Source organism: Thalassophryne amazonica, chromosome 1 (assembly GCF_902500255.1).
Source record: "Thalassophryne amazonica chromosome 1, fThaAma1.1, whole genome shotgun sequence".
Lineage (NCBI taxonomy): Eukaryota > Metazoa > Chordata > Actinopteri > Batrachoidiformes > Batrachoididae > Thalassophryne > Thalassophryne amazonica.
This window is the reverse complement of record NC_047103.1, coordinates 245,554-272,967: the sequence shown is the minus strand read 5'-3', so window position 1 is coordinate 272,967 and position 27,414 is coordinate 245,554. Positions and strand designations below refer to the sequence as shown.

The 27,414-nt window shown below is 40.6% G+C and overlaps 1 protein-coding gene across 3 annotated transcripts in view; it reads left to right on the top strand.

Moving 5' to 3' along the window:
- The window catches only part of gcm2 (glial cells missing transcription factor 2), a 129,980-nt gene that overhangs the window by 54,322 nt on the left and 48,244 nt on the right, over positions 1–27,414 (top strand). For all 3 annotated transcript variants that reach the window (XM_034182747.1, XM_034182819.1, XM_034182679.1), the window contains one exon: positions 17,491–17,679. In XM_034182747.1, the coding sequence (XP_034038638.1) occupies positions 17,491–17,679 (189 nt within the window). The remainder of the gene's footprint in view (positions 1–17,490; positions 17,680–27,414) is intronic.

The following is a 27,414-nucleotide window of genomic DNA, read 5'->3' as shown; positions in this document are numbered from 1 at the left end:
CAATATTTAGTTTTATGCCAGTTTTTATTTTGTGAACCCTCTGATTGTGATTTTGGGTCGTAGTTTATTGGAGGTGAGGCTCAAAGAGGAAGTGCAACAGGGTTGGTCCTAGCTCCCGAATCAGAAAGTGGCTGTATTACAGGAAAAGTTCTTCTGGTTCTTCTTCTCCTCCTGTTAGGGGCAGCACAGCAGATCATCTCTTTGTCACACCAAACACCTGCATGTCCTCCCTTAGCTCCATCCCTATATACCCCTTCTCTGCATTTGCCCAAACCACCTCAATATCACCTCTCGGACAGTGTCTCCAAATCATCCTACCTGTGCTGTCTCTCTGAAATGTTCATTTCAAATCCTGTCTGTACTTATCACTCTCAAAGAAAGTCACAGCATCTTAAGCTCCAGACTCTTTAGTGATTGTTCTGGGCGACTTTAACAAAGGTAATCTCTCTTTCCCATACTACAGACAGCTCATCAAATGTCTGACCAGAGTGCTGTGTACAACCCCAATTCCAGTGAAGTTGGGACATTGTGTGAAATGTAAATAAAACAATATAGGGCTGCAACAAACGATTATTTGGTTAATCGATTAATCTGATGGGGTTTCGACACGATTAATCGATTAATCAGATTAGCAGGGAATTAAAAAAAAAAAATGTGCCAGTGAAACAGTTTTTCTCTCCTTCCATCACTTTATTTAACAGTAAGTCCCTTCGGCTGCTCCCTTGTTTGCACTCGGGGTCGCCACAGCAAATCCAAGGTGGATCTGCATGTTGAATTGGCACAGGTTTTACGCCGGATGCCCTTCCTGATGCAACTCCACATTACATGGAGAAATGTGGCAGGGGTGGGATTTGAACCCGGAACCTTCTGCACTGAAAGCAAGCGCATTAACCACTTGGCCACCACCCCCTTCATCACTTTATTTAACAACAGAACATTATTTGAAAACTTAAAATACTTGAAAATCAACAAATCGTCAAATGTCCTTTGGCTGTTGAAATATAAAATAATAAAGAATAAAACAGTTTATATTAAAGAACAAAAATAATTATTTCAAATGGCATTGCTTTATCAAAGTGCTGAATTGCCATAAAACAACATTGAAACATATAAATGTTATAAAATACGTATATGGTGAAAAAAGAGGTATTTTATTGTTGCAAATGAGCAATTAGCATAACCAGTTAACCATCAAACCTAAATCAAAAACTGTAGCCGACTCATTATATGTGCAACATTCTCTGGATAACTTGGAAACTATGTGGTCATTTCACAATGACACGCGTGACTCATCCCACATATACGTATTTCTCTCTCCCTCTCTCTTTCCCTCTCTTTCTCCCTCTCTGTCTCTCTCTTCCCCCCCCCCCCCCCCCCCCCCCCCTCCACACCGTATTTGAGCAAACTTTGGAAACATGAAGACTTTCAACAGTAAAATAAAGCCTATAAATGACTTTCTGGAGCTATACATCCAGAAGGAGCTCATTTTATGTTTAGACTTTGACAGAGTTTTTTCCCGCTGTAGCGTCTGCGGTGGAGGGGGGGGCACTTCCGCACAAACAGCTGTCTGAATTTTTAAAAACAACTTTATATCACGGCAGAGTGTGACGTTGCTGTCAGAACACTGATAGCGCAGTGTCGTTGTTCCACTGTCTGGGGAGAACTCGGTGTTACCATGTTTTCCGATTGTCCACTGCGTAGAGTGTGGCAGGAAAAACGAACACGAAAACGAAGACGCTTTCTCGCGAGGTGCGAGAAGGAACACTTTGAACGTTTTAAACCAAGAACAAAAAACCCCCCCAAAAAAACCACTTGTCCGGTCGGACAACGATTTAGAGCTATTACTTATCGGATCACATTTTACACTTGTCCCGGACAATCGTACAAGCGTTAATGTCGATGGTAGGACTTTGACAACATTAACAAAAAACTGTCGGTGCTGTTACTGTTCTTTCTTTTTCTCTCCCTCTCTGCCCCTCACCTTGCTGCTCTGGGAGACGCGCAGACAGCCTGAGCCTCCCGTGCCATGCGAGGTCCGACTTGCAAATGTTGCAGTTAACAAACGTCTTTGCGTTGTTTAACGTAAAGTGCTCCCACACTTTTAAAGTCTTAACTTTCTTTTGTCTATTTGCATCTGCCATATTCTAACTGTGTAGTTCTACGAAACAGCGTCTGATCTGCTCTGTGCACTGGTCGCCGTCAGAAGCGGCCAGCAGCTTCTGGCGCCATAATCGCTCGACACAACGCATCGATGACGCAATGTGTTGCCAACGCCTGTTGTAATCGATTTTTATCGATTTTATCGATTCGTTGTTGCAGCCCTAATAGAATACAATGATTTGCAAATCCTCTTCAACCTATATTCAATTGAATACAGCGCAAAGACAAGATATTTAATGTTCAAACTGAAAAACTTTATTGTTTTTGTGCAAATATTTGCTCATTTTGAAATAGATGCCTGCAACATGTTTCATAAAAGCTGGGACAGTGGTATGTTTACCACTGTGTTATATCACCTTCAAACAACACTCAATAAGCATTTGGGAACTGAGGACACTAGTTGTGAGTGTCATGATTGGGTATAAAAGGAGCATCCCCAAAAGGCTCAGCCGTTCACAAGCAAAGATGGGGCAAGGATCACCACTTTGTGAACAACTGTGTGAAAAAATAGTCCAACAGTTTAAGAACAATGTTTCTCAATGTTCAATTGCAAGGAATTTAGGGATTCCATCATCTACATTCCATAATACGAGGTCTGTTAGAAAAGTATCTGACCTTTTTATTATTTGCAAAAACCTGATGGATTTGAATCACGTGTGCTTGCATGAGCCAACCTTGAACCTTCGTGCACATGCATGAATTTTTTCATGCCTGTTGATTGCGTCATTTGCTGGTAAACAGCCTTTGTGTGAGGATGGGTGGAGTCTCTCGTCGGATTTTCTTATGGCAGAACGACTGGAGCAGCGCGACTGCATCAAATTTTGCCAGAAACTGGGCAACAGCCAGGTGGAAACCATTCGGATTATTCAGACGGCTTTCGGTGACAATCCTATGGGCATCACACAGATTAAGGAGCGGGACAACCGGTTTAAAGATGTCCGCACAACGGTGGAGAGCGAGCCACGCTCCGGTCGACCATCAACATGCTGAAATGACCAGATCATTTCCAAAGTAAATGCTGTGGTGATGTGGGACCGTTGTGTGACTGTCCGAGAAATTGCAGAAGAGGTGGACATCAGCACTTTTTCGGCACATTCCATTGTGACAGAAGATTTGTCCATGAAAAGAGTTGCAGCGAAATTCATGCTGATGGCTTCGTCGCAAAGCTGATGACCGAGCAAAAGCATCTCCGTGTAGTCTCTGTGTAGACTCCGTGAAGTCTCACAGTCTCACCTCTTCCACCATTCGGAAGATTCAGACGGCTTTCGGTGGCTTTTCAGTCGTGTGACTATCCGAGAAATTGTTGATGACCGACTGGAGCGCGGCTCGCTCTCTACCGTTGTGCAGATGTCTTTAAACCGGTTGTACCGCTCCTTAATCTGTGTGATGCCCATAGTCAGCGAAAGCCGTCTTAATAATCCGAATGGTTTCCACCTGGCTGTCACCCAGTTTCTGGCAAAATTTGATGCATTCGCGCTGCTCCAGTTGTTCCGCCATTTTCCTTGCAAAGAAAATCCGATGAGAGACTCCACCCATCCTCACACAAAGGCTGCTTACAAGCAAATGACACAATTTACAGGCGTGAAAAAATTCACGTATGCGCATGAAGGTTCAAGGTTGGCTCATGCAAGCACACGTGATTCAAATCCATCAGGTTTTTGAAAAAAATTAAAAGGTCGGATACTTTTCTAACAGATCTCGTATAATCAGAAGATTCAGAGAATCTGGAGAACTTTCTACATGTAAGCAGCAGGGCTGAAAACGAACATTGAATGCCCGTGACCTTTGATCCCTCAGGCGGCACGGCATTAAAAACCGACATCATTGTGTAAAGGATCTTACCGCGTGGGTTCAGGAACACTTCAGAAAACCATTGTCAGTTAACACAGTTTGTCGCTACATCTACAAGTGCAAGTTAAAACTCTACCATGCAAAGTGAAAGCTAAACATCAACAACATCCAGAAACGCCGCCGCCTTCTCTGGGCCTGAGCTCATTTGAAATGGACAGACGCAAAGTGGAAAAGTGTGCTGTGGTCTGATGAGTCCACATTTCAAATTGTTTTTGGAAATCATGGATGTCATGTCCTCTGGACAAAAGAGGGAAAAACCATCCAGATTGTTACCAGCGCAAAGCTCAAAAGCCAGCATCTGTGATGGTATGAGGGTGTGTTAGTGCCCATGGCATGGACAACTTACACATCTGTGATGGCACCATCAATGCTGAAAGGTACATCCAGGTTTTGGAGCAACACATGCTGCCATCCAAGCAACGTCTTTTTCAGGGACGTCCCTGCTTATTTCAGCAAGACAATGCCAAGCCACATTCTGCACGTGTTCCAACAGCGTGGCTTCGTAGTAAAAGAGTGCGGGTACTAGACTGGCCTGCCTGCAGTCCAGACCTGTCGCCCATTGAAAATGTGTGACGCATTATGAAGCACAAAATACGACAGCGGAGACCCCGGACTGTTGAACAACTGAAGTCGTACATCAAACAAGAATGGGAAAGAATTCCACCTACAAAGCTTCAACAATTAGTGTCCTCAGTTCCCAAACGCTTATTGAGTGTTGTTAGAAGGAAAGGTGATGTAACACAGTGGGAAACATACCACTGTCCCAGCTTTTTGGAAACCTGTTGCAGGCATCCATTTCAAAATGAGCAAATATTTGCACAAAACAATAAAGTTTATCAGTTTGAACATTAAATATCTTGTCTTTGTGGTGTGAATGAATGAATGAATGAATGAATTTATTCAGCACACACACAGTCCAAACAAACAACAAAAAACTTACAACGAAGAAAGAAAATGGATTACAATGCATCCGTGTGCCTGAAAGGGTATAGGCAGAAGCAAACCTTATTAACGCCTATCCCTTTTACCAAAAATAAAATTATCTTGTCCAAAAGGAGTTGGGGGGGGGGGGGGGGGAACCCCAACTATTCCCTCTCCCATCTTCAACCACTTCAAACTCTTCAGCTTAAAGGACACAATCTGAGTGCTCCCAAACAAATTTACATTTACATTTGGCAACACACAAAACTCATCCTTCTTCAGCCAATACATATCTTGAAAACATCATGTCTTTATATTGATTTTTAAACTGATTGATATTTTGACATCGTTTGAGTTCATCCGTCAGGTTATTCCATATTCTAGGGCCACACATGGAGACACAGAAACCTTTCCTGGCGCCAGCAATTTTAAAATGATACAAGCCCCGTAAATTATATTTTCCTTCTCTCTCAGTAACAAATTCTTGAATTCTAAAGGGCACTTGTTTATTTTTCACTTTGTACATTAAACTGAACAGTTTTGAACAAAATCATATTGTGAAGTTTTAATATTTGAGATTTAATGAAAAATGGGTTGGTGTGGTCTCGATAACCTGCATTATGAATTGTTCTTTATGCTCTTTTTTGAAGAATGAATAATGGTTGCAATGTAGTTTTATAATTGTTGCCCCAAACTTCAGCACAGTAAGTCAGGTAGGGTCAAATCAATGAACAATACAAAGTATGTAGTGCTCTGCAATCAAGAACATGCTTTGCTTTATTTAATTCTGCAATAATCTTTGATATCTTCTTTTGAGTATGCTGAATATGAGCTTTCCAATTAATTCTTTCATCAATAACACCTAAAAGCTTATTTTCTTTGACATGTTCTATGTTTACCCCTTTATATTTAACTGTATTTGTATGTCTTTTTTATAATTTCCAAATAACATTAATTTAGTTTTTGACAAATTTAATGATAATTTGTTAATATCAAACCATCTCTTTAACTTTATCATTTCAGTTCCTAAATCAGATAACAATTGTTGCAGATTTTCTCCTGAGCAAAACAGGTTTGTGTCATCTGCAAAGAGAACTGTTTTAAGCAGATTTGAAGCTTTACATAACTCGTTGATGTATAAAATAAATAATTTTGGTCCTAACACAGAACCCTGTGGAAGCCCACAAATCAATCAATCAATCAATTTTTTATATAGCGCCAAATCACAACAAACAGTTGCCCCAAGGCGCTTTATATTGTAAGGCAAGGCCATACAATAATTATGTAAAACCCCAACGGTCAAAACGACCCCCTGTGAGCAAGCACTTGGCTACAGTGGGAAGGAAAAACTCCCTTTTAACAGGAAGAAACCTCCAGCAGAACCAGGCTCAGGGAGGGGCAGTCTTCTACTGGGACTGGTTGGGGCTGAGGGAGAGAACCAGGAAAAAGACATGCTGTGGAGGGGAGCAGAGATCGATCACTAATGATTAAATGCAGAGTGGTGCATATAGAGCAAAAAGAGAAAGAAACAGTGCATCATGGGAACCCCCCAGCAGTCTACGTCTATAGCAGCATAACTAAGGGATGGTTCAGGGTCACCTGATCCAACCCTAACTATAAGCTTTAGCAAAAAGGAAAGTTTTAAGCCTAATCTTAAAAGTAGAGAGGGTGTCTGTCTCCCTGATCTGAATTGGGAGCTGGTTCCACAGGAGAGGAGCCTGAAAGCTGAAGGCTCTGCCTCCCATTCTACTCTTACAAACCCTAGGAACTACAAGTAAGCCTGCAGTCTGAGAGCGAAGCGCTCTATTGGGGTGATATGGTACTACGAGGTCCCTAAGATAAGATGGGACCTGATTATTCAAAACCTTATAAGTAAGAAGAAGAATTTTAAATTCTATTCTAGAATTAACAGGAAGCCAATGAAGAGAGGCCAATATGGGTGAGATATGCTCTCTCCTTCTAGTCCCCGTCAGTACTCTAGCTGCAGCATTTTGAATTAACTGAAGGCTTTTTAGGGAACTTTTAGGACAACCTGATAATAATGAATTACAATAGTCCAGCCTAGAGGAAATAAATGCATGAATTAGTTTTTCAGCATCACTCTGAGACAAGACCTTTCTGATTTTAGAGATATTGCGTAAATGCAAAAAAGCAGTCCTACATATTTGTTTAATATGCGCTTTGAATGACATATCCTGATCAAAATGACTCCAAGATTTCTCACAGTATTACTAGAGGTCAGGGTAATGCCATCCAGAGTAAGGATCTGGTTAGACACCATGTTTCTAAGATTTGTGGGGCCAAGTACAATAACTTCAGTTTTATCTGAGTTTAAAAGCAGGAAATTAGAGGTCATCCATGTCTTTATGTCTGTAAGACAATCCTGCAGTTTAGCTAATTGGTGTGTGTCCTCTGGCTTCATGGATAGATAAAGCTGGGTATCATCTGCGTAACAATGAAAATTTAAGCAATACCGTCTAATACTGCCTAAGGGAAGCATGTATAAAGTGAATAAAATTGGTCCTAGCACAGAACCTTGTGGAACTCCATAATTAACTTTAGTCTGTGAAGAAGATTCCCCATTTACATGAACAAATTGTAATCTATTAGACAAATATGATTCAAACCACCGCAGCACAGTGCCTTTAATACCTATGGCATGCTCTAATCTCTGTAATAAAATTTTATGGTCAACAGTATCAAAAGCAGCACTGAGGTCTAACAGAACAAGCACAGAGATGAGTCCACTGTCCGAGGCCATAAGAAGATCATTTGTAACCTTCACTAATGCTGTTTCTGTACTATGATGAATTCTAAAACCTGACTGAAACTCTTCAAATAGACCATTCCTCTGCAGATGATCAGTTAGCTGTTTTATAACTACCCTTTCAAGAATTTTTGAGAGAAAAGGAAGGTTGGAGATTGGCCTATAATTAGCTAAGATAGCTGGGTCAAGTGATGGCTTTTTAAGTAATGGTTTAATTACTGCCACCTTAAAAGCCTGTGGTACATAGCCAACTAACAAAGATAGATTGATCATATTTAAGATCGAAGCATTAAATAATGGTAGGGCTTCATTGAGCAGCCTGGTAGGAATGGGGTCTAATAAACATGTTGATGGTTTGGATGAAGTAACTAATGAAAATAACTCAGACAGAACAATCGGAGAGAAAGAGTCTAACCAAATACCGGCATCACTGAAAGCAGCCAAAGATAACGATACGTCTTTGGGATGGTTATGAGTAATTTTTTCTCTAATAGTTAAAATTTTGTTAGCAAAGAAAGTCATGAAGTCATTACTAGTTAAAGTTAATGGAATACTCAGCTCAATAGAGCTCTGACTCTTTGTCAGCCTGGCTACAGTGCTGAAAAGAAACCTGGGGTTGTTCTTATTTTCTTCAATTAGTGATGAGTAGAAAGATGTCCTAGCTTTACGGAGGGCTTTTTTATAGAGCAACAGACTCTTTTTCCAGGCTAAGTGAAGATCTTCTAAATTAGTGAGACGCCATTTCCTCTCCAACTTACGGGTTATCTGCTTTAAGCTACGAGTTTGTGAGTTATACCACGGAGTCAGGCACTTCTGATTTAAAGCTCTCTTTTTTAGAGGATCTACAGCATCCAAAGTTGTCTTCAATGAGGATGTAAAACTATTGACGAGATACTCTATCTCACTTACAGAGTTTAGGTAGCTACTCTGCACTGTGTTGATATATGGCATTAGAGAACATAAAGAAGGAATCATATCCTTAAACCTAGTTACAGCGCTTTCTGAAAGACTTCTAGTGTAATGAAACTTATTCCCCACTGCAGGGTAGTCCATCAGAGTAAATGTAAATGTTATTAAGAAATGATCAGACAGAAGGGAGTTTTCAGAGAATGCTGTTAAGTCTTCTATTTCCATACCATAAGTCAGAACAAGATCTAAGATATGATTAAAGTGGTGGGTGGACTCATTTACTTTTTGAGCAAAGCCAATAGAGTCTAATAATAGATTAAATGCAGTGTTGAGGCTGTCATTCTCAGCATCTGTGTGGATGTTAAAATCGCCCACTATAATTATCTTATCTGAGCTAAGCACTAAGTCAGACAAAAGGTCTGAAAATTCACAGAGAAACTCACAGTAACGACCAGGTGGACGATAGATAATAACAAATAAAACTGGTTTTTGGGACTTCCAATTTGGATGGACAAGACTAAGGGTCAAGCTTTCAAATGAATTAAAGCTCTGTCTGGGTTTTTGATTAATTAATAAGCTGGAATGGAAGATTGCTGCTAATCCTCCGCCCCGGCCCGTGCTACGAGCATTCTGACAGTTAGTGTGACTCGGGGGTGTTGACTCATTTAAACTGACATATTCATCCTGCTGTAACCAGGTTTCTGTAAGGCAGAATAAATCAATATGTTGATCAATTATTATATCATTTACCAACAGGGACTTAGAAGAGAGAGACCTAATGTTTAATAGACCACATTTAACTGTTTTAGTCTGTGGTGCAGTTGAAGGTGCTATATTATTTTTTCTTTTTGAATTTTTATGCTTAAATAGATTTTTGCTGGTTATTGGTAGTCTGGGAGCAGGCACCGTCTCTACGGGGATGGGGTAATGAGGGGATGGCAGGGGGAGAGAAGCTGCAGAGAGGTGTGTAAGACTACAACTCTGCTTCCTGGTCCCAACCCTGGATAGTCACGGTTTGGAGGATTTAAGAAAATTGGCCAGATTTCTAGAAATGAGAGCTGCTCCATCCAAAGTGGGATGGATGCCGTCTCTCCTAACAAGACCAGGTTTTCCCCAGAAGCTTTGCCAATTATCTATGAAGCCCACCTCATTTTTTGGACACCACACACTCAGCCAGCAATTCAAGGAGAACATGCGGCTAAACATGTCACTCCCGGTCTGATTGGGGAGGGGCCCAGAGAAAACTACAGAGTCCGACATTGTTTTTGCAAAGTTACACACCGATTTAATGTTAATTTTAGTGACCTCCGATTGGCGTAACCGGGTGTCATTACTGCCGACGTGAATTACAATCTTACCAAATTTACGCTTAGCCTTAGCCAGGAGTTTCAAATTTCCTTCAATGTCGCCTGCTCTGGCCCCCGGAAGACAATTGACTATGGTTGCTGGTGTCGCTAACTTCACATTTCTCAAAACAGAGTCGCCAATAACCAGAGTTTGATCCTCGGCGGGTGTGTCGTCGAGTGGGGAAAAACGGTTAGAGATGTGAACGGGTTGGCGGTGTACACGGGGCTTCTGTTTAGGGCTACGCTTCCTCCTCACAGTCACCCAGTCGGCCTGCTTTCCCGGGTGCTCGGGATCTGCCAGGGGGTAACTAACGGCGGCTAAGCTACCTTGGTCCGCACCGACTACAGGGGCCTGGCTAGCTGTAGAATTTTCCACGGTGCGGAGCCGAGTCTCCAATTCGCCCAGCCTGGCCTCCAAAGTTACGAATAAGCTACACTTATTACAAGTACCGTTACTGCTAAAGGAGGCCGAGGAATAACTAAACATTTCACACTCAAAGCAGAAAAGTGCGGGAGAGACAGGAGAAGCCGCCATGCTGAATCGGCTAAGAGCTAGTAGCTACGCTAAGCTAGCGGATTCCTAAAAACACGCAAAGTGAATAATGTGTAAATAATTTAGAGGTGATTCAGCAGAAGGAGTGCTTTAGTTAAGGCACGTAAAGATTACACTGGGAAACAAATCGTAATCTAGATAACTAGATCAATCTAACTGCGCAGATTAAACAGCTAACAGATACAGAAAAACACCGCTGTGCTCTGGAACAGGAAGTGATACAATACCGCAGTGAGAGCCAACCACCAGTATAATGCGCCAAATCACAGCGAAATGATGTCCAGACATGAAAAACAGTAGTCCCAGAGTTTAACAAACTGCTTACGGTTTTGTAAGTAGCTTTTTCATCCAGCTCAGAGCCACTCCCTCTGATGCCATACAGTTACATCTTTTGAAATAATATATTGTGATTAATTGTGTCAAAAGCCTTTCTTAGGTCAATAAATAAACCTAATGCTATTTCCCTTTGGGCCACATATTTACTGATCTCTTCTATTGAATCGAGCAGAGCCAGTGCAGTAGACTTTTTTGCTCTAAAACCATATTGACTTTCATCAAGCAAGTTGTGTCGTTCTATAAATTTATCCAGTATGCTGTTGTAAAGTTTTTCCAATATCTTAGAAAACTGTGACAACACAGGCCTGTGGTTAGTAAAAAGATGCTTGCTACCAGATTTAAATAAAGGTATCACTTTTGCCACTTTCATACCGTTAGGAACAATCCCAGTTTGAAATGATTAAAAGTATGTGATGATGGTTTTGCAATTTCAGTAATTATTTGCTTTACTCAGGACATATGTACCTCATTATGATCTGTTGACTTTTTCTTTTACATGTACTACTTTAATAATTTCCATTTCATTTCATTTGGCTGGATCAGGTGACCCTGAACCATCCCTTAGTTATGCTGCTATAGACGTAGACTGCTGGGGGGTTCCCATGATGCACTGTTTCTTTCTCTTTTTGCTCTGTATGCACCACTCTGCATTTAATCATTAGTGATCGATCTCTGCTCCCCTCCACAGCATGTCTTTTTCCTGGTTCTCTCCCTCAGCCCCAACCAGTCCCAGCAGAGGACTGCACCTCCCTGAGCCTGGTTCTGCTGGAGGTTTCTTCCTGTTAAAAGGGAGTTTTTCCTTCCCACTGTAGCCAAGTGCTTGCTCACAGGGGGTCGTTTTGACCGTTGGGGTTTTACATAATTATTGTATGGCCTTGCCTTACAATATAAAGCGCCTTGGGGCAACTGTTTGTTGTGATTTGGCGCTATATAAAAAAAAAATTGATTGATTGATTGATTGATTTACTGGGCCAACAAGCATTGTGTGTGGATTCCTGGTGATTTTCCCATGGACTGTGTGGAATTTCAGCTGCCTGTATTCAATTGAATATAGGTTGAAGAGGATTTGCAAATCACTGTATTCTGTTTTTATTTACATTTTACACAATGTCCCAACTTCATTGGAATCGGGGTTGTATATAAAATAATTATTTTGTGTCGGAGTAATCATTTTCTCTGCAAATTGGCTGTTGAAAACAGCTGTAATTACTTCCTGAATCACAGAGGACCGCTCCAGCTTCAGCCATTTGTGTGCACCTAACAAGCTGCAGAAAGCATTTGAAGCCTTCTAAAAAGGTAATTATTTGTCATGTTTACATTGTCATGGCTTGGTAAAACAGTTGTGTGTTCTTTCCTTCTTGTGTGCAGCTGTTAAAGTATGTTTATGACAGATTTAACCTCTTGTTATAATCGTTCAGATGAGCTGCACTCATGCGTTTCGCTGACATCACCACTCGCTTTCTTCGCTACTTCTTTACTCCACTTGACGAGCTGCACATCGTGTTGGTGATGAGATTGCGCCACGTAGCACGACATTTTTGCGTGAAAGATTTTTTGAACATTTCAAAATTCTCTGTGTGCAATAGCATGCACCAGTGCCCCTCTGGTGTCCTGTCTGCACCTGTTAAAGATGAGTTTACTCTCAAGCACGACACAGGTCATGCTAAGGTTGGGTCAAAGGCATGCTTGTGTATTACCTACATTTACAGAATTTGATAGTATCTCACTAGGTGTGCTGATGAAACTCGTAACCTCTACTAAAAGCACAACCTGTTAATTTGATCCTATACCAACAAAACTGTTTAAGGACCTGTGGTCCACTCTTGGGACGACTATAATGAAAATTATTAATCTCTCATTAACTTCTGGATCTGTTCCTAAATGTTTCAAATCTGCAGTGATTAAACCATTACTTAAGAAACCTAATCTTCAATCAATCAATCAATCAATTTTTTTATATAGCGCCAAATCACAACAAACAGTTGCCCCAAGGCGCTTTATATTGTAAGGCAAGGCCATACAATAATTATGTAAAACCCCAACGGTCAAAACGACCCCCTGTGAGCAAGCTCTTGGCTACAGTGGGAAGGAAAAACTCCCTTTTAACAGGAAGAAACCTCCAGCAGAACCAGGCTCAGGGAGGGGCAGTCTTCTGCTGGGACTGGTTGGGGCTGAGGGAGAGAACCAGGAAAAAGACATGCTGTGGAGGGGAGCAGAGATCGATCACTAATGATTAAATGCAGAGTGGTGCATACAGAGCAAAAAGAGAAAGAAACAGTGCATCATGGGAACCCCCCAGCAGTCTACGTCTATAGCAGCATAACTAAGGGATGGTTCAGGGTCACCTGATCCAGCCCTAACTATAAGCTTTAGCAAAAAGGAAAGTTTTAAGCCTAATCTTAAAAGTGGAGAGGGTGTCTGTCTCCCTGATCTGAATTGGGAGCTGGTTCCACAGGAGAGGAGCCTGACCGAAGTGTATTAATAAACTATAGGCCGATATCAATGCTATCATTTTGCTCTAAAATTCTGGTTTCACAGCAGCTTGTGGACCACCTTACTGAGAATAATCTTTTTGAGCTACTGTAGTCTGGCTTTAGAAAATATCATTCCACAGAGACGGCTCTCACTAAAGTGGTGAATGACCTTCTGCTTGCAATGGACTCGGGCACCACTACGGTTCTGCTGCTGTTAGATCTCAGTGCTGCATTTGATACCGTGGATATATTTTACTCGAAAGGCTGGAGAATCATTTTGGGATTACTGGGAGTGCCCTTGCCTGGTTGATGTCATACCTGACCAGTCGTTCTCACTGTGTTTTGTACAATAACACTACCTCTGACCTTAGTGACATGAAATTTGGGGTTCCACAGGGATATGTCTTAGCCCCCCTGCTTTTATCTCTTTATATAGCACCCCTTGGGCATATACTGCAGCATTTTGGGATTGCCTTCCACTGCTATGCTGATGATCCTCAGTTATACATGGCGATAACTACTAGTAATTTCATCCTAATAAAATCCTTAGAAAATTGACTTTCATCATTGTTCTTACTGATGCTGGATGTCTCTTAACTTCCTGCTTTTAAACTCTGAGACTGAAATGATAGTTCTTGGTCCAGTGGGACATCGGCATCAATTTGACCAGCTAGCGCTTAGCCTAGGGTCATGTGTCATACATCATACTGACATCGTGAGGAACCTTGGGGTAATTTTTAATCCTTCGTTGTCCTTTGACCTCCACATTAGAGCTATTATGAGGCCTGCTTTCTTCCATCTGCGAAATATAGCGAAGATTCGTCCCATCCTGTCTATGGCTGATTCTGAGACCCTGATTCATACAGTTCTCTCTTCTAGATTGGATTATTGCAATGTTCTATTTTCTGGTTTACCGCAGTCCAGCATTGGGGCTCTCCAATTGGTTCAAAATGCTGCTGCCAGACTTTTGACAGGAAGCAGAAAGTTTGACCACATTACACCCATTTGGTATCTCTTCACTGGCTTCCTGTCCCAGTGAGATCAGATTTTAAGGTTCTGCTACCAGCCTTTAAAATTGTTCACAGACTGGCACCTCCCTACCTCACTGATCTAATTAAGCTCTGCGTATTGGCCCGGACTTTGCATTCGCAGGATGCAGGACTACTTTGTGTCCCTAGCGTGAAGAAAAAGTCTGTGGGTCTCTTATCGTGTCCCTGTTCTGTGGAATGATCTCCCTGCATCTATAAAACAGTCAGATTCTGTGGAGACTTTCAAGTCCAGACTTAAGACTCACTTATTTTCCCTTTCGTATGGCTAGCATACTGGCATAGTATGTTACTATGCTTTTTACTTTTTTACTCTTTACTGTGCTTTTTAAAATATTTTAATTCATTTGATTTTGTTTACTGAATTGATTTATGTGATGCACCTTGAGGCGACTCTGTTGTGATTTGATGCTGTCTAAAATGAATAAATTGAACTGAATTGCAGTTATAAGGATTAGAAGTGGTGAAAGTATATGAGTTTAAATACTGTCTAAAGTAATGGAGAGTGTGGTAGAGAGGTGAAGAAGAGAGTACAGGAAGGGGGGAGAAAAGTGGCAGGAGTGATTTGTGACAGAAAGATATCTTCAAGATCAGTTGTGGGCACAGCTAACCAAAAGGTCAAAAGGTCAGCTTTGATAACAGCTAATCAGCTACCTGAAAAGTTATTTTTTATAAAGCTACACTGATAAACCACACAAAAATTTATCGGAAGCTACAGCTAACCGATAACTTCCAAAATTGAGTTTTAACACCATGATCACAAACAACAAGTCACCACTTCTGTCTTTGTGCACCCTGCCCACTGCTGGAAGCTGCTGTTTACTATGTATTTTGCAGCAGTGAAGCCGTTGAGAGGCATGAAGCTCAACTCTACCACAGCAAAAACAGCCTGACCACCAGGTTGCCAAAAAAAAGTCATTAGTCTTTAACAGCATACAAGAGTCCACCATGAGGCAGAGGTCTTGGAAAATAAAACAGTTTTGACTTATGGTTTTGATTTATAAATCAAATTAATCCGGACAGAATAACTCCATTAATGGCAATTCTGTCATTTGTACAAAGTTAAAATATAACACATATCTTTTAATTTTAAATAATGCACTAATTCTGAAGTTTTTTTTAACAAATACAGACAGATGCCAAAGGGATTATGGGCAAATTGAGCCTCCGTTAATACTGATTGGTTGACTCATTCATTTTATGTAAAAACCAACACATTAATGTGACGTGTATGTTGGTGTTTACATATGAATGTGCGTTTGTAAAATATGCCATTTTTTTTCATATGAAAAAAATCCATTTGCAAAAGCCAAAAGTCAAGTTGTGATTAGGCAACCATATAACCGGGGTCAAAATGTATAGAACACACTGCCATCTAGTGGCACCCAGATGCTCAGACCCTAACCCATAATCCTTTGCATGCCAGAGAGTTGCTGCAGTTTAAACAGCACATAGAGAATCCACAATGACAATTGTAAATGATTATACAACCAAAATGTACATTTTTTATTTCTTTTCATCAGCTGCAGCAAGAGGCTGCAACAACTCTCTGGTGCACTAAGGATTATGGGATGTCTCAATACTTAGGATGAATACTGTCATGAACACTACTGGCCAGTAAATGGCAGTAGAGACCCTGAAAACTTGCTAAAACGAATATTCCAAATAAATAATCTGCGTTTGCTACATTTAATCTGCGTGGAATTTAATAAACACAAACCAAATTTCAGACATCTTATATATACATATATTACTCTGGAACAAAGATGACAAACAGTGTTGTAAAGGACAATAACCAGGACATTATAGAGCAAACAGGAAGTGATTGCAGCTCAGTGGATTCAACTAAAAATAATGAGGCAACCTGAGCTTCTTCTGTCATTTTTACATAAAACAAACACAAAAACAACATCTATAAACCCAGAGAATATATTCACAAGAGTTTTAGGCACAATATACAAAGGGTTTAATGCTATTGTCCGCGTGGAGCCTGATCAGAGCGTCTCAAATGTATTTCTCCTGTCATGTACTTTTACTCATAATGCACTGCGGACACACCATGTTCACACTAAAACCTTCAAAATTAGCGCAATACTTTAAAACTAAAACACATATCTGATATTTTCACTTTATAAAACTTCAGATGCAACATTAATTTAAATAACTTGTCCGAAATTAGTTTGGTTAAAATTTTAACCATAAGTTAAAACTGTATGCCTCTGGATGACTTAGGTGATATTGCCAGCATATCAGTATGATGCTAGGAGAAATTTTTTTTTCCTCTCACTTTCTTTCTTTTCTGTGATCAGTTCTTCTCTGACTGCAGAGGATAGAGTGGGTTTTCCTGAAACCAACTCTCTTCTGTCTACAGAAAATACAACTGTATATTTTAACTGCAAAACATTTAACAGGTAGGCACTAAAATCTTTATCAGACTTCACAAATGTTTCTAAATGTTAAAGCTTTATTCACTACACCTGCAATCATATGTTAGTGGTCTAAAATCATAAGATAATTGGTCTGCTGATGGTTTTCAAAGTTATCTGAAAAGCTAATCCAATAATGAAAACAATAGCTTTGATAATTAGCAGAACTGTTCCCACCACTGCGCAAGATTGAAGGGGAAAGTCTACAAGACAGTAGTGATACCAGCAATGTTGGACAGATTAGAGATGGTGGCGTTAACAAAAAGAGACAGGAGGCAGAGCTGAAGATGTAAATTTCTTTGGGAGTAATGAGGATGGACAGGATTAGGAATGAACATAGGAGGGACCCAGGGTATATAGGGAGAAGGATGCTGAGGATGGACCACCAGGCAGGAGATGAAGAGGAAGGACAAAGAGGAGGTTTATGGATGTCCTGAAAGAGACATGCAGGTGGTTGGTGAGACAGAGGAAGATACAGAGGACAGGGTGAGATGGAAAAGGGAGGATCGGTTGTGGTGCCCTCTAGTGTGAGATGCCAAATAAAGATCTATTTTTCATCTTTGGTATTAAGATAAGACTCTGGATGGATTTCAGGAAAAGGGTTAGGGTTCTGCAGAAATTTGATTTTGTCCTATTCTGAGGAAATGCAGAAATAATATTGTCAGATCAGTCAGTAACTGAGCATTATTTTTCCAATACAGCTGAAGACAAGAATGCTCAGAGACATCTTTCAGGATGGGCCATGAGAAACACCAACAATCATAACTGCCAAATCCTAAAGAAGTCATGTCTGGGTGTGGTCATCTGTTCCCGAGGCTGCACGCTGCCTGATGGATCCAGACTGCAGCTTCGTCCTGCCATCTGTGACAAGGCTCGCCAGAAACAGCAAAGTAATTTTTTTGTGTCTTCCCTGGAAACAGAACATGACAAAGAATATTCACGAGTCAGAGAAACTACTCTTTAAAGCATCAGAGAATTTTTAGTGTTTGAAAATCTGATTCATCTTTAATTCAATAGGTTTAATAAAAATATCACATCATTTCAGAATTACCTTTTTTATATACAGTCCCTCACTTTCAGAGCCCATAAGTAATTGGACAAACAATAAATTGTTAAATAAAAAGATTATTTTGAATATAAATCATCAGCTTTGCAACCAGTTTTAGTGAGATAAGTCAGAGGATGATTATGTGAGCAATTCCAAGTCACTAAATACAGTACATCCATAAAGTATTCACAGTGCTTTCCACATTTTATGTTACAGTCTTATTTTAAAACAAAGTAAATTGATTTTCTCACAACAACCCATAATGACAATATGGCAAAAAAAAATTCTGAATTTTTTTTACAAATTTATATATATGTCGTGAGCTCTGTCACAACATGATAAAAGGTTCAGTTTTCACCAGCATAAAAATCTTTCTTCCACTGTTAAAAAAAGAAAGAGCCAGATTTAAGAAGTTTTATTTACAGATCATTTAAGTAAATAAAAGATAAGGTTTCACTAAAACTAAACAGTCCAGTGTATTGAAAAAAAAAAAGTAGGGTTCACAAAAGCAGGAGCTAAAGTCTTTGTGGGTGCCACGTCGTCCCTTTCTTTCCTTCACTTTAGTTGGGCGTTGTATTCAACGTTCACTGTATCTCGGCACTACCCACGGTCCTCAGCACCGTCGCGGCCTGGCTCAACTCAGGTAAGGCTTTGTCACTGTCTTTTTCCTCCAGCGACACGCCCACATCTGGGTCCTTTTTCCTCCGTATCGACCCCACTCCGTCTGCTCTCCGTGCTCTCTGCCCCTCTGTATTTTCCTGATCCTGCCTCCTCTCCTTCTGCTGCGCAGTGTCCTCATGCAGTCCAATCAGTCGCAGCTGAGTTAGTCTAATTAAAAGTCCATACTAAAACCAATAAGCTAAAAAAAAAAACCCACTAGTTAAAATGACAAATAAAATCTCACCAAATCATGCAATTAAAATTAGAAAGTCTAAACAACAGTTTTTTTTGTTTTGTGTTGTTTTTTTTTTAAGGGGGAACTGGCTCTGTGACACACACACACACACACACACACGTATAAAAACAACTAAGAAATCACATGTACAGAAGTATTCATACCCTCTGCTCAGTACTTTGTTGATGCACCTTTGACAGCAATTACAGCCTCAAGTCTTCTTCAATAACCCTAACCCCTAACCTTAACCTTTAACCAGTCCTCCCTTGTACATTTCCAGTTAGTTCAGAATGCTGCCGCCCGTCTGCTAACTGGACTATGAAAGAGGGAGCACATTACACCTATCTTGGCTGCCTGTGCACTTTAGGGTTCATTTTAAGATATGCTCTTGCCGTTATGCTCTGTGCTCGAATGACATGTTATGTTTTCGTGTACCTTGTGTCTGCACTGAAGCAGGAGAGCAAAGTATGCCTTTAGTTTTTCAGCTTCCTCTGATTGAAACGTTCTCCAATCTGAACTAAAACTGCCCAGACTGACTTCCTTGAACACCTTCTGTCTATTTTCCGAAATCACGACTAGAATTCTTTTGCTCAATGCCTATGTTTCTAATCCAAATCTGTTTGAGTCTTTGCTTCATTTGCAATGTTATTCAAATCAAATAAATTTTATTTTTATAGCGCCAAATCACAACAAACAGTCGCCCCAAGGTGCTTTATATTGTAAGGCAAAGCCATACAATAATTACGGAAAAACTCCAATGGTCAAAACGACCCCCTGTGAGCAAGCACTTGGCGACAGTGGGAAGGAAAAACTCCCTTTTAACAGGAAGAAACCTCCAGCAGAACCAGGCTCAGGGAGGGGCAGTCTTCTGCTGGGACTGGTTGGGGCTGAGGGAGAGAACCAGGAAAAAGACATGCTGTGGAAGAGAGCAGAGATCAATCACTAATGATTAAATGCAGAGTGGTGCATACAGAGCAAAAAGAGAAAGAAACACTCAGTGCATCATGGGAACCCCCCAGCAGTCTAAGTCTATAGCAGCATAACTAAGGGATGGTTCAGGGGCACCTGATCCAGCCCTAACTATAAGCTTTAGCAAAAAGGAAAGTTTTAAGCCTAATCTTAAAAGTAGAGAGGGTGTCTGTCTCCCTGATCTGAATTGGGAGCTGGTTCCACAGGAGAGGAGCCTGAAAGCTGAAGGCTCTGCCTCCCATTCTACTCTTACAAACCCTAGGAACTGCAACTATAAGTAAGAAGAAGAATTTTAAATTCTATTCTAGAATTAACAGGAAGCCAATGAAGAGAGGCCAATATGGGTGAAATATGCTCTCTCCTTCTAGTCCCCGTTAGTACTCTAGCTGCAGCATTTTGAATTAACTGAAGGCTTTTCAGGGAACTTTTAGGACAATCTGATAATAATGAATTACAATAGTCCAGCCTAGAGGAAATAAATGCATGAATTAGTTTTTCAGAATCACTCTGAAACAAAACCTTTCTAATTTTAGAGATATTGCGCAAATGCAAAAAAGCAGTCCTACATATTTGTTTAATATGCGCATTGAATGACATATCCTGATCAAAAATGACTCCAGGATTTCTCACAGTATTACTAGAGGTCAGGGTAATGCCATCCATAGTAAGGATCTGGTTAGACACCATGTTTCTAAGATTTGTGGGGCCAAGTACAATAACTTCAGTTTTATCTGAGTTTAAAAGCAGGAAATTAGAGGTCATCCATGTCTTTATGTCTGTAAGACAATCCTGCAGTTTAGCTAATTGGTGTGTGTCCTCTGGCTTCATGGATAGATAAAGCTGGGTATCATCTGCGTAACAATGAAAATTTAAGCAATGCCGTCTAATAATACTGCCTAAGGGAAGCATGTATAAAGTGAATAAAATTGGTCCTAGCACAGAACCTTGTGGAACTCCATAATTAACCTTAGTCTGTGAAGAAGATTCCCCATTTACATGAACAAATTGTAATCTATTAGATAAATATGATTCAAACCACCGCAGCGCAGTGCCTTTTAATACCTATGGCATGGTCTAATCTCTGTAATAAAATTTTATGGTCAACAGTATCAAAAGCAGTACTGAGGTCTAATAGAACAAGCACAGAAATGAGTCCACTGTCTGAGGCCATAAGATCATTTGTAACTTTCACTTATGCTGTTTCTGTACTATGATGAATTCTAAAACCTGACTGAAACTCTTCAAATAGACCATTCCTCTGCAGATGATCAGTTAGCTGTTTTACAACTACCCTTTCAAGAATTTTTGAGAGAAAAGGAAGGTTGGAGATTGGCCTATAATTAGCTAAGATAGCTGGGTCAAGTGATGGCTTTTTAAGTAATGGTTTAATTACTGCCACCTTAAAAGCCTGTGGTACATAGCCAACTAATAAAGATAGATTGATCATATTTAAGATCGAAGCATTAAATAATGGTAGGGCTTCCTTGAGCAGCCTGGTAGTAATGGGGTCTAATAGACATGTTGATGGTTTGGATGAAGTAACTAATGAAAATAACTCAGACAGAACAATCGGAGAGAAAGAGTCTAACCAAATACCGGCATCACTGAAAGCAGCCAAAGATAACGATACGTCTTTGGGATGGTTATGAGTAATTTTTTCTCTAATAGTTAAAATTTTATTAGCAAAGAAAGTCATGAAGTCATTACTAGTTAAAGTTAAAGGAATACTCGGCTCAATAGAGCTCTGACTCTTTGTCAGCCTGGCTACAGTGCTGAAACGAATCCTGGGGTTGTTCTTATTTTCTTCAATTAGTGATGAGTAGTAAGATGTCCTAGCTTTACGGAGGGCTTTTTTATAGAGCAACAGACTCTTTTTCCAGGCTAAGGGAAGATCTTCTAAATTAGTGAGACGCCATTTCCTCTCCAACTTACGGGTTATCTGCTTTAAGCTGCGAGTTTGTGAGTTATACCACAGAGTCAGGCACTTCTGATTTAAAGCTCTCTTTTTCAGAGGAGCTACAGCATCCAAAGTTGTCTTCAATGAGGATGTAAAACTATTGACGAGATACTCTATCTCACTTACAGAGTTTAGGTAGCTACTCTGCACTGTGTTGGTATATGGCATTAGAGAACATAAAGAAGGAATCATATCCTTAAACCTAGTTACAGTGCTTTCTGAAAGACTTCTAGTGTAATGAAACTTATTCCCCACTGCTGGGTAGTCCATCAGAGTAAATGTAAATGTTATTAAGAAATCAATCAATCAATCAATTTTTTTATATAGCGCAAAATCACAACAAACAGTTGCCCCAAGGCGCTTTATATTGTAAGGCAAGGCCATACAATAATTATGTAAAACCCCAACGGTCAAAACGACCCCCTGTGAGCAAGCACTTGGCTACAGTGGGAAGGAAAAACTCCCTTTTAACAGGAAGAAACCTCCAGCAGAACCAGGCTCAGGGAGGGGCAGTCTTCTGCTGGGACTGGTTGGGGCTGAGGGAGAGAACCAGGAAAAAGACATGCTGTGGAGGGGAGCAGAGATCGATCACTAATGCAGAGTGGTGCATACAGAGCAAAAAGAGAAAGAAACAGTGCATCATGGGAACCCCCCAGCAGTCTACGTCTATAGCAGCATAACTAAGGGATGGTTCAGGGTCACCTGATCCAGCCCTAACTATAAGCTTTAGCAAAAAGGAAAGTTTTAAGCCTAATCTTAAAAGTAGAGAGGGTGTCTGTCTCCCTGATCTGAATTGGGAGCTGGTTCCACAGGAGAGGAGCCTGAAAGCTGAAGGCTCTGCCTCCCATTCTACTCTTACAAACCCTAGGAACTACAAGTAAGCCTGCAGTCTGAGAGCGAAGCGCTCTATTGGGGTGATATTGTACTACGAGGTCCCTAAGATAAGATGGGACCTGATTATTCAAAACCTTATAAGTAAGAAGAAGAATTTTAAATTCTATTCTAGAATTAACAGGAAGCCAATGAAGAGAGGCCAATATGGGTGAGATATGCTCTCTCCTTCTAGTCCCCGTCAGTACTCTAGCTGCAGCATTTTGAATTAACTGAAGGCTTTTTAGGGAACTTTTAGGACAACCTGATAATAATGAATTACAATAGTCCTCTCCAACTTACGGGTTATCTGCTTTAAGCTACGAGTTTGTGAGTTATACCACGGAGTGAGGCACTTCTGATTTAAAGCTCTCTTTTTTAGAGGAGCTACAGCATCCAAAGTTGTCTTCAATGAGGATGTAAAACTATTGACGAGATACTCTATCTCACTTACAGAGTTTAGGTAGCTACTCTGCACTATGTTGGTATATGGCATTAGAGAACATAAAGAAGGAATCATATCCTTAAACCTAGTTACAGCGCTTTCTGAAAGACTTCTAGTGTAATGAAACTTATTCCCCACTGCTGGGTAGTCCATCAGAGTAAATGTAAATGTTATTAAGAAATGATCAGACAGAAGGGAGTTTTCAGAGAATACTGTTAAGTCTTCTATTTCCATACCATAAGTCAGAACAAGATCTAAGATATGATTAAAGTGGTGGGTGGACTCATTTACTTTTTGAGCAAAGCCAATAGAGTCTAATAATAGATTAAATGCAGTGTTGAGGCTGTCATTCTCAGCATCTGTGTGGATGTTAAAATCGCCCACTATAATTATCTTATCTGAGCTAAGCACTAAGTCAGACAAAAGGTCTGAAAATTCACAGAGAAACTCACAGTAACGACCAGGTGGACGATAGATAATAACAAATAAAACTGGTTTTTGGGACTTCCAATTTGGATGGACAAGACTAAGAGTCAAGCTTTCAAATGAATTAAAGCTCTGTCTGGGTTTTTGATTAATTAATAAGCTGGAATGGAAGATTGCTGCTAATCCTCCGCCCCGGCCCGTGCTACGAGCATTCTGACAGTTAGTGTGACTCGGGGGTGTTGACTCATTTAAACTAACATATTCATCCTGCTGTAACCAGGTTTCTGTAAGGCAGAATAAATCAATATGTTGATCAATTATTATATCATTTACCAACAGGGATTTAGAAGAGAGAGACCTAATGTTTAATAGACCACATTTAAACTCTGTAAGGGAGATAGAGTATCTCGTCAATAGTTTTACATCCTCATTGAAGACAACTTTGGATGCTGTAGCTCCTCTGAAAAAGAGAGCTTTAAATCAGAAGTGTCTGACTCCGTGGTATAACTCACAAACTCGTAGCTTAAAGCAGATAACCCGTAAGTTGGAGAGGAAATGGCGTCTCACTAATTTAGAAGATCTTCACTTAGCCTGGAAAAAGAGTCTGTTGCTCTATAAAAAAGCCCTCCGTAAAGCTAGGACATCTTTCTACTCATCACTAATTGAAGAAAATAAGAACAACCCCAGGTTTCTTTTCAGCACTGTAGCCAGGCTGACAAAGAGTCAGAGCTCTATTGAGCTGAGTATTCCATTAACTTTAACTAGTAATGACTTCATGACTTTCTTTGCTAACAAAATTTTAACTATTAGAGAAAAAATGACTCATAACCATCCCAAAGACGTATCGTTATCTTTGGCTGCTTTCAGTGATGCCGGTATTTGGTTAGACTCTTTCTCTCCGATTGTTCTGTCTGAGTTATTCTCATTAGTTACTTCATCCAAACCATCAACATGTTTATTAGACCCCATTCCTACCAGGCTGCTCAAGGAAGCCCTACCATTATTTAATGCTTCGATCTTAAATATGATCAATCTATCTTTGTTAGTTGGCTATGTACCACAGGCTTTTAAGGTGGCAGTAATTAAACCATTACTTAAAAAGCCATCACTTGACCCAGCTATCTTAGCTAATTATAGGCCAATCTCCAACCTTCCTTTTCTCTCAAAAATTCTTGAAAGGGTAGTTGTAAAACAGCTAACTGATCATCTGCAGAGGAATGGTCTATTTGAAGAGTTTCAGTCAGGTTTTAGAATTCATCATAGTACAGAAACAGCATTAGTGAAGGTTACAAATGATCTTCTTATGGCCTCGGACAGTGGACTCATCTCTGTGCTTGTTCTGTTAGACCTCAGTGCTGCTTTTGATACTGTTGACCATAAAATTTTATTACAGAGATTAGAGCATGCCATAGGTATTAAAGGTACTGCGCTGCGGTGGTTTGAATCATATTTGTCTAATAGATTACAATTTGTTCATGTAAATGGGGATCTTCTTCACAGACTAAAGTTAATTATGGAGTTCCACAAGGTTCTGTGCTAGGACCAATTTTATTTACTTTATACATGCTTCCCTTAGGCAGTATTATTAGACGGTATTGCTTAAATTTTCATTGTTACGCAGATGATACCCAGCTTTATCTATCCATGAAGCCAGAGGACACACACCAATTAGCTAAACTGCAGGATTGTCTTACAGACATAAAGACATGGATGACCTCTAATTTCCTGCTTTTAAACTCAGATAAAACTGAAGTTATTGTACTTGGCCCCACAAATCTTAGAAACATGGTGTCTAACCAGATCCTTACTCTGGATGGCATTACCCTGACCTCTAGTAATACTGTGAGAAATCTTGGAGTCATTTTTGATCAGGATATGTCATTCAAAGCGCATATTAAACAAATATGTAGGACTGCTTTTTTGCATTTACGCAATATCTCTAAAATCAGAAAGGTCTTGTCTCAGAGTGATGCTGAAAAACTAATTCATGCATTTATTTCCTCTAGGCTGGACTATTGTAATTCATTATTATCAGGTTGTCCTAAAAGTTCCCTAAAAAGCCTTCAGTTAATTCAAAATGCTGCAGCTAGAGTACTGACGGGGACTAGAAGGAGAGAGCATATCTCACCCATATTGGCCTCTCTTCATTGGCTTCCTGTTAATTCTAGAATAGAATTTAAAATTCTTCTTCTTACTTATAAGGTTTTGAATAATCAGGTCCCATCTTATCTTAGGGACCTCGTAGTACCATATCACCCCAATAGAGCGCTTCGCTCTCAGACTGCAGGCTTACTTGTAGTTCCTAGGGTTTGTAAGAGTAGAATGGGAGGCAGAGCCTTCAGCTTTCAGGCTCCTCTCCTGTGGAACCAGCTCCCAATTCAGATCAGGGAGACAGACACCCTCTCTACTTTTAAGATTAGGCTTAAAACTTTCCTTTTTGCTAAAGCTTATAGTTAGGGCTGGATCAGGTGACCCTGAACCATCCCTTAGTTATGCTGCTATAGACGTAGACTGCTGGGGGGTTCCCATGATGCACTGTTTCTTTCTCTTTTTGCTCTGTATGCACCACTCTGCATTTAATCATTAGTGATCGATCTCTGCTCCCCTCCACAGCATGTCTTTTTCTTGGTTCTCTCCCTCAGCCCCAACCAGTCCCAGCAGAAGACTGCCCCTCCCTGAGCCTGGTTCTGCTGGAGGTTTCTTCCTGTTAAAAGGGAGTTTTTCCTTCCCACTGTAGCCAAGTGCTTGCTCACAGGGGGTCGTTTTGACCGTTGGGGTTTTACATAATTATTGTATGGCCTTGCCTTACAATATAAAGCGCCTTGGGGCAACTGTTTGTTGTGATTTGGCGCTATATAAAAAAATTGATTGATTGATTGATTTAACTGTTTTAGTCTGTGGTGCAGTTGAAGGTGCTATATTATTTTTTCTTATTGACTTTTTATGCTTAAATAGATTTTTGCTGGTTATTGGTGGTCTGGGAGCAGGCACCGTCTCTACGGGGATGGGGTAATGAGGGGATGGCAGGGGGAGAGAAGCTGCAGAGAGGTGTGTAAGACTACAACTCTGCTTCCTGGTCCCAACCCTGGATAGTCACGGTTTGGAGGATTTAAGAAAATTGGCCAGATTTCTAGAAATGAGAGCTGCTCCATCCAAAGTGGGATGGATGCTGTCTCTCCTAACAAGACCAGGTTTTCCCCAGAAGCTTTGCCAATTATCTATGAAGCCCACCTCATTTTTTGGACACCACTCAGACAGCCAGCAATTCAAGGAGATCATGCGGCTAAACATGTCACTCCCGGTCCAATGGGGAGGGGCCCAGAGAAAACTACAGAGTCCGACATTGTTTTTGCAAAGTTACACACCGATTCAATGTTAAATTTAGTGACCTCCGATTGGCGTAACCGGGTGTCATTACTGCTGACGTGAATTACAGTCTTGCCAAATTTACGCTTAGCCTTAGCCAGCAGTTTCAGATTTCCTTCGATTTCGCCTGCTCTGGCCCCCCAGAAGACAATTGACTATGGTTGCTGGTGTCGCTAACTTCACATTTCTCAAAACAGAGTCATCAATAACCAGAGTTTGATCCTCGGCGGGTGTGTCACCGAGTGGGGAAAAACGGTTAGAAATGTGAATGGGTTGGCGGTGTACACGGGGCTTCTGTTTAGGACTACGCTTCCTCCTCACAGTCACCCAGTCGGCCTGCTTTCCCGGCTGCTCGGGATCTGCCAGAGGGAAACTTACTTTGTAATGAATCCTGTAGGAGACAGGCAACCAATGCAAAGTATTAAGGATAGGAGTAATATGGTCCCTCCTGTGGGTGCGGGTAAGCAGGCGTGCAGCAGAATTTTGCACAACCTGCAGGCGGGCCAACTCCTTCTTATTCAGACAGGTGAAAAGACTGTTACAATAATCCAAACGCGATGAGACGAACACATGAACAATCATCTCAAGCTCTTTTAAAGTCACCATCTTACGGAGCTTAGAGATGTTCCGAATTTGGAAAAAACAGTTC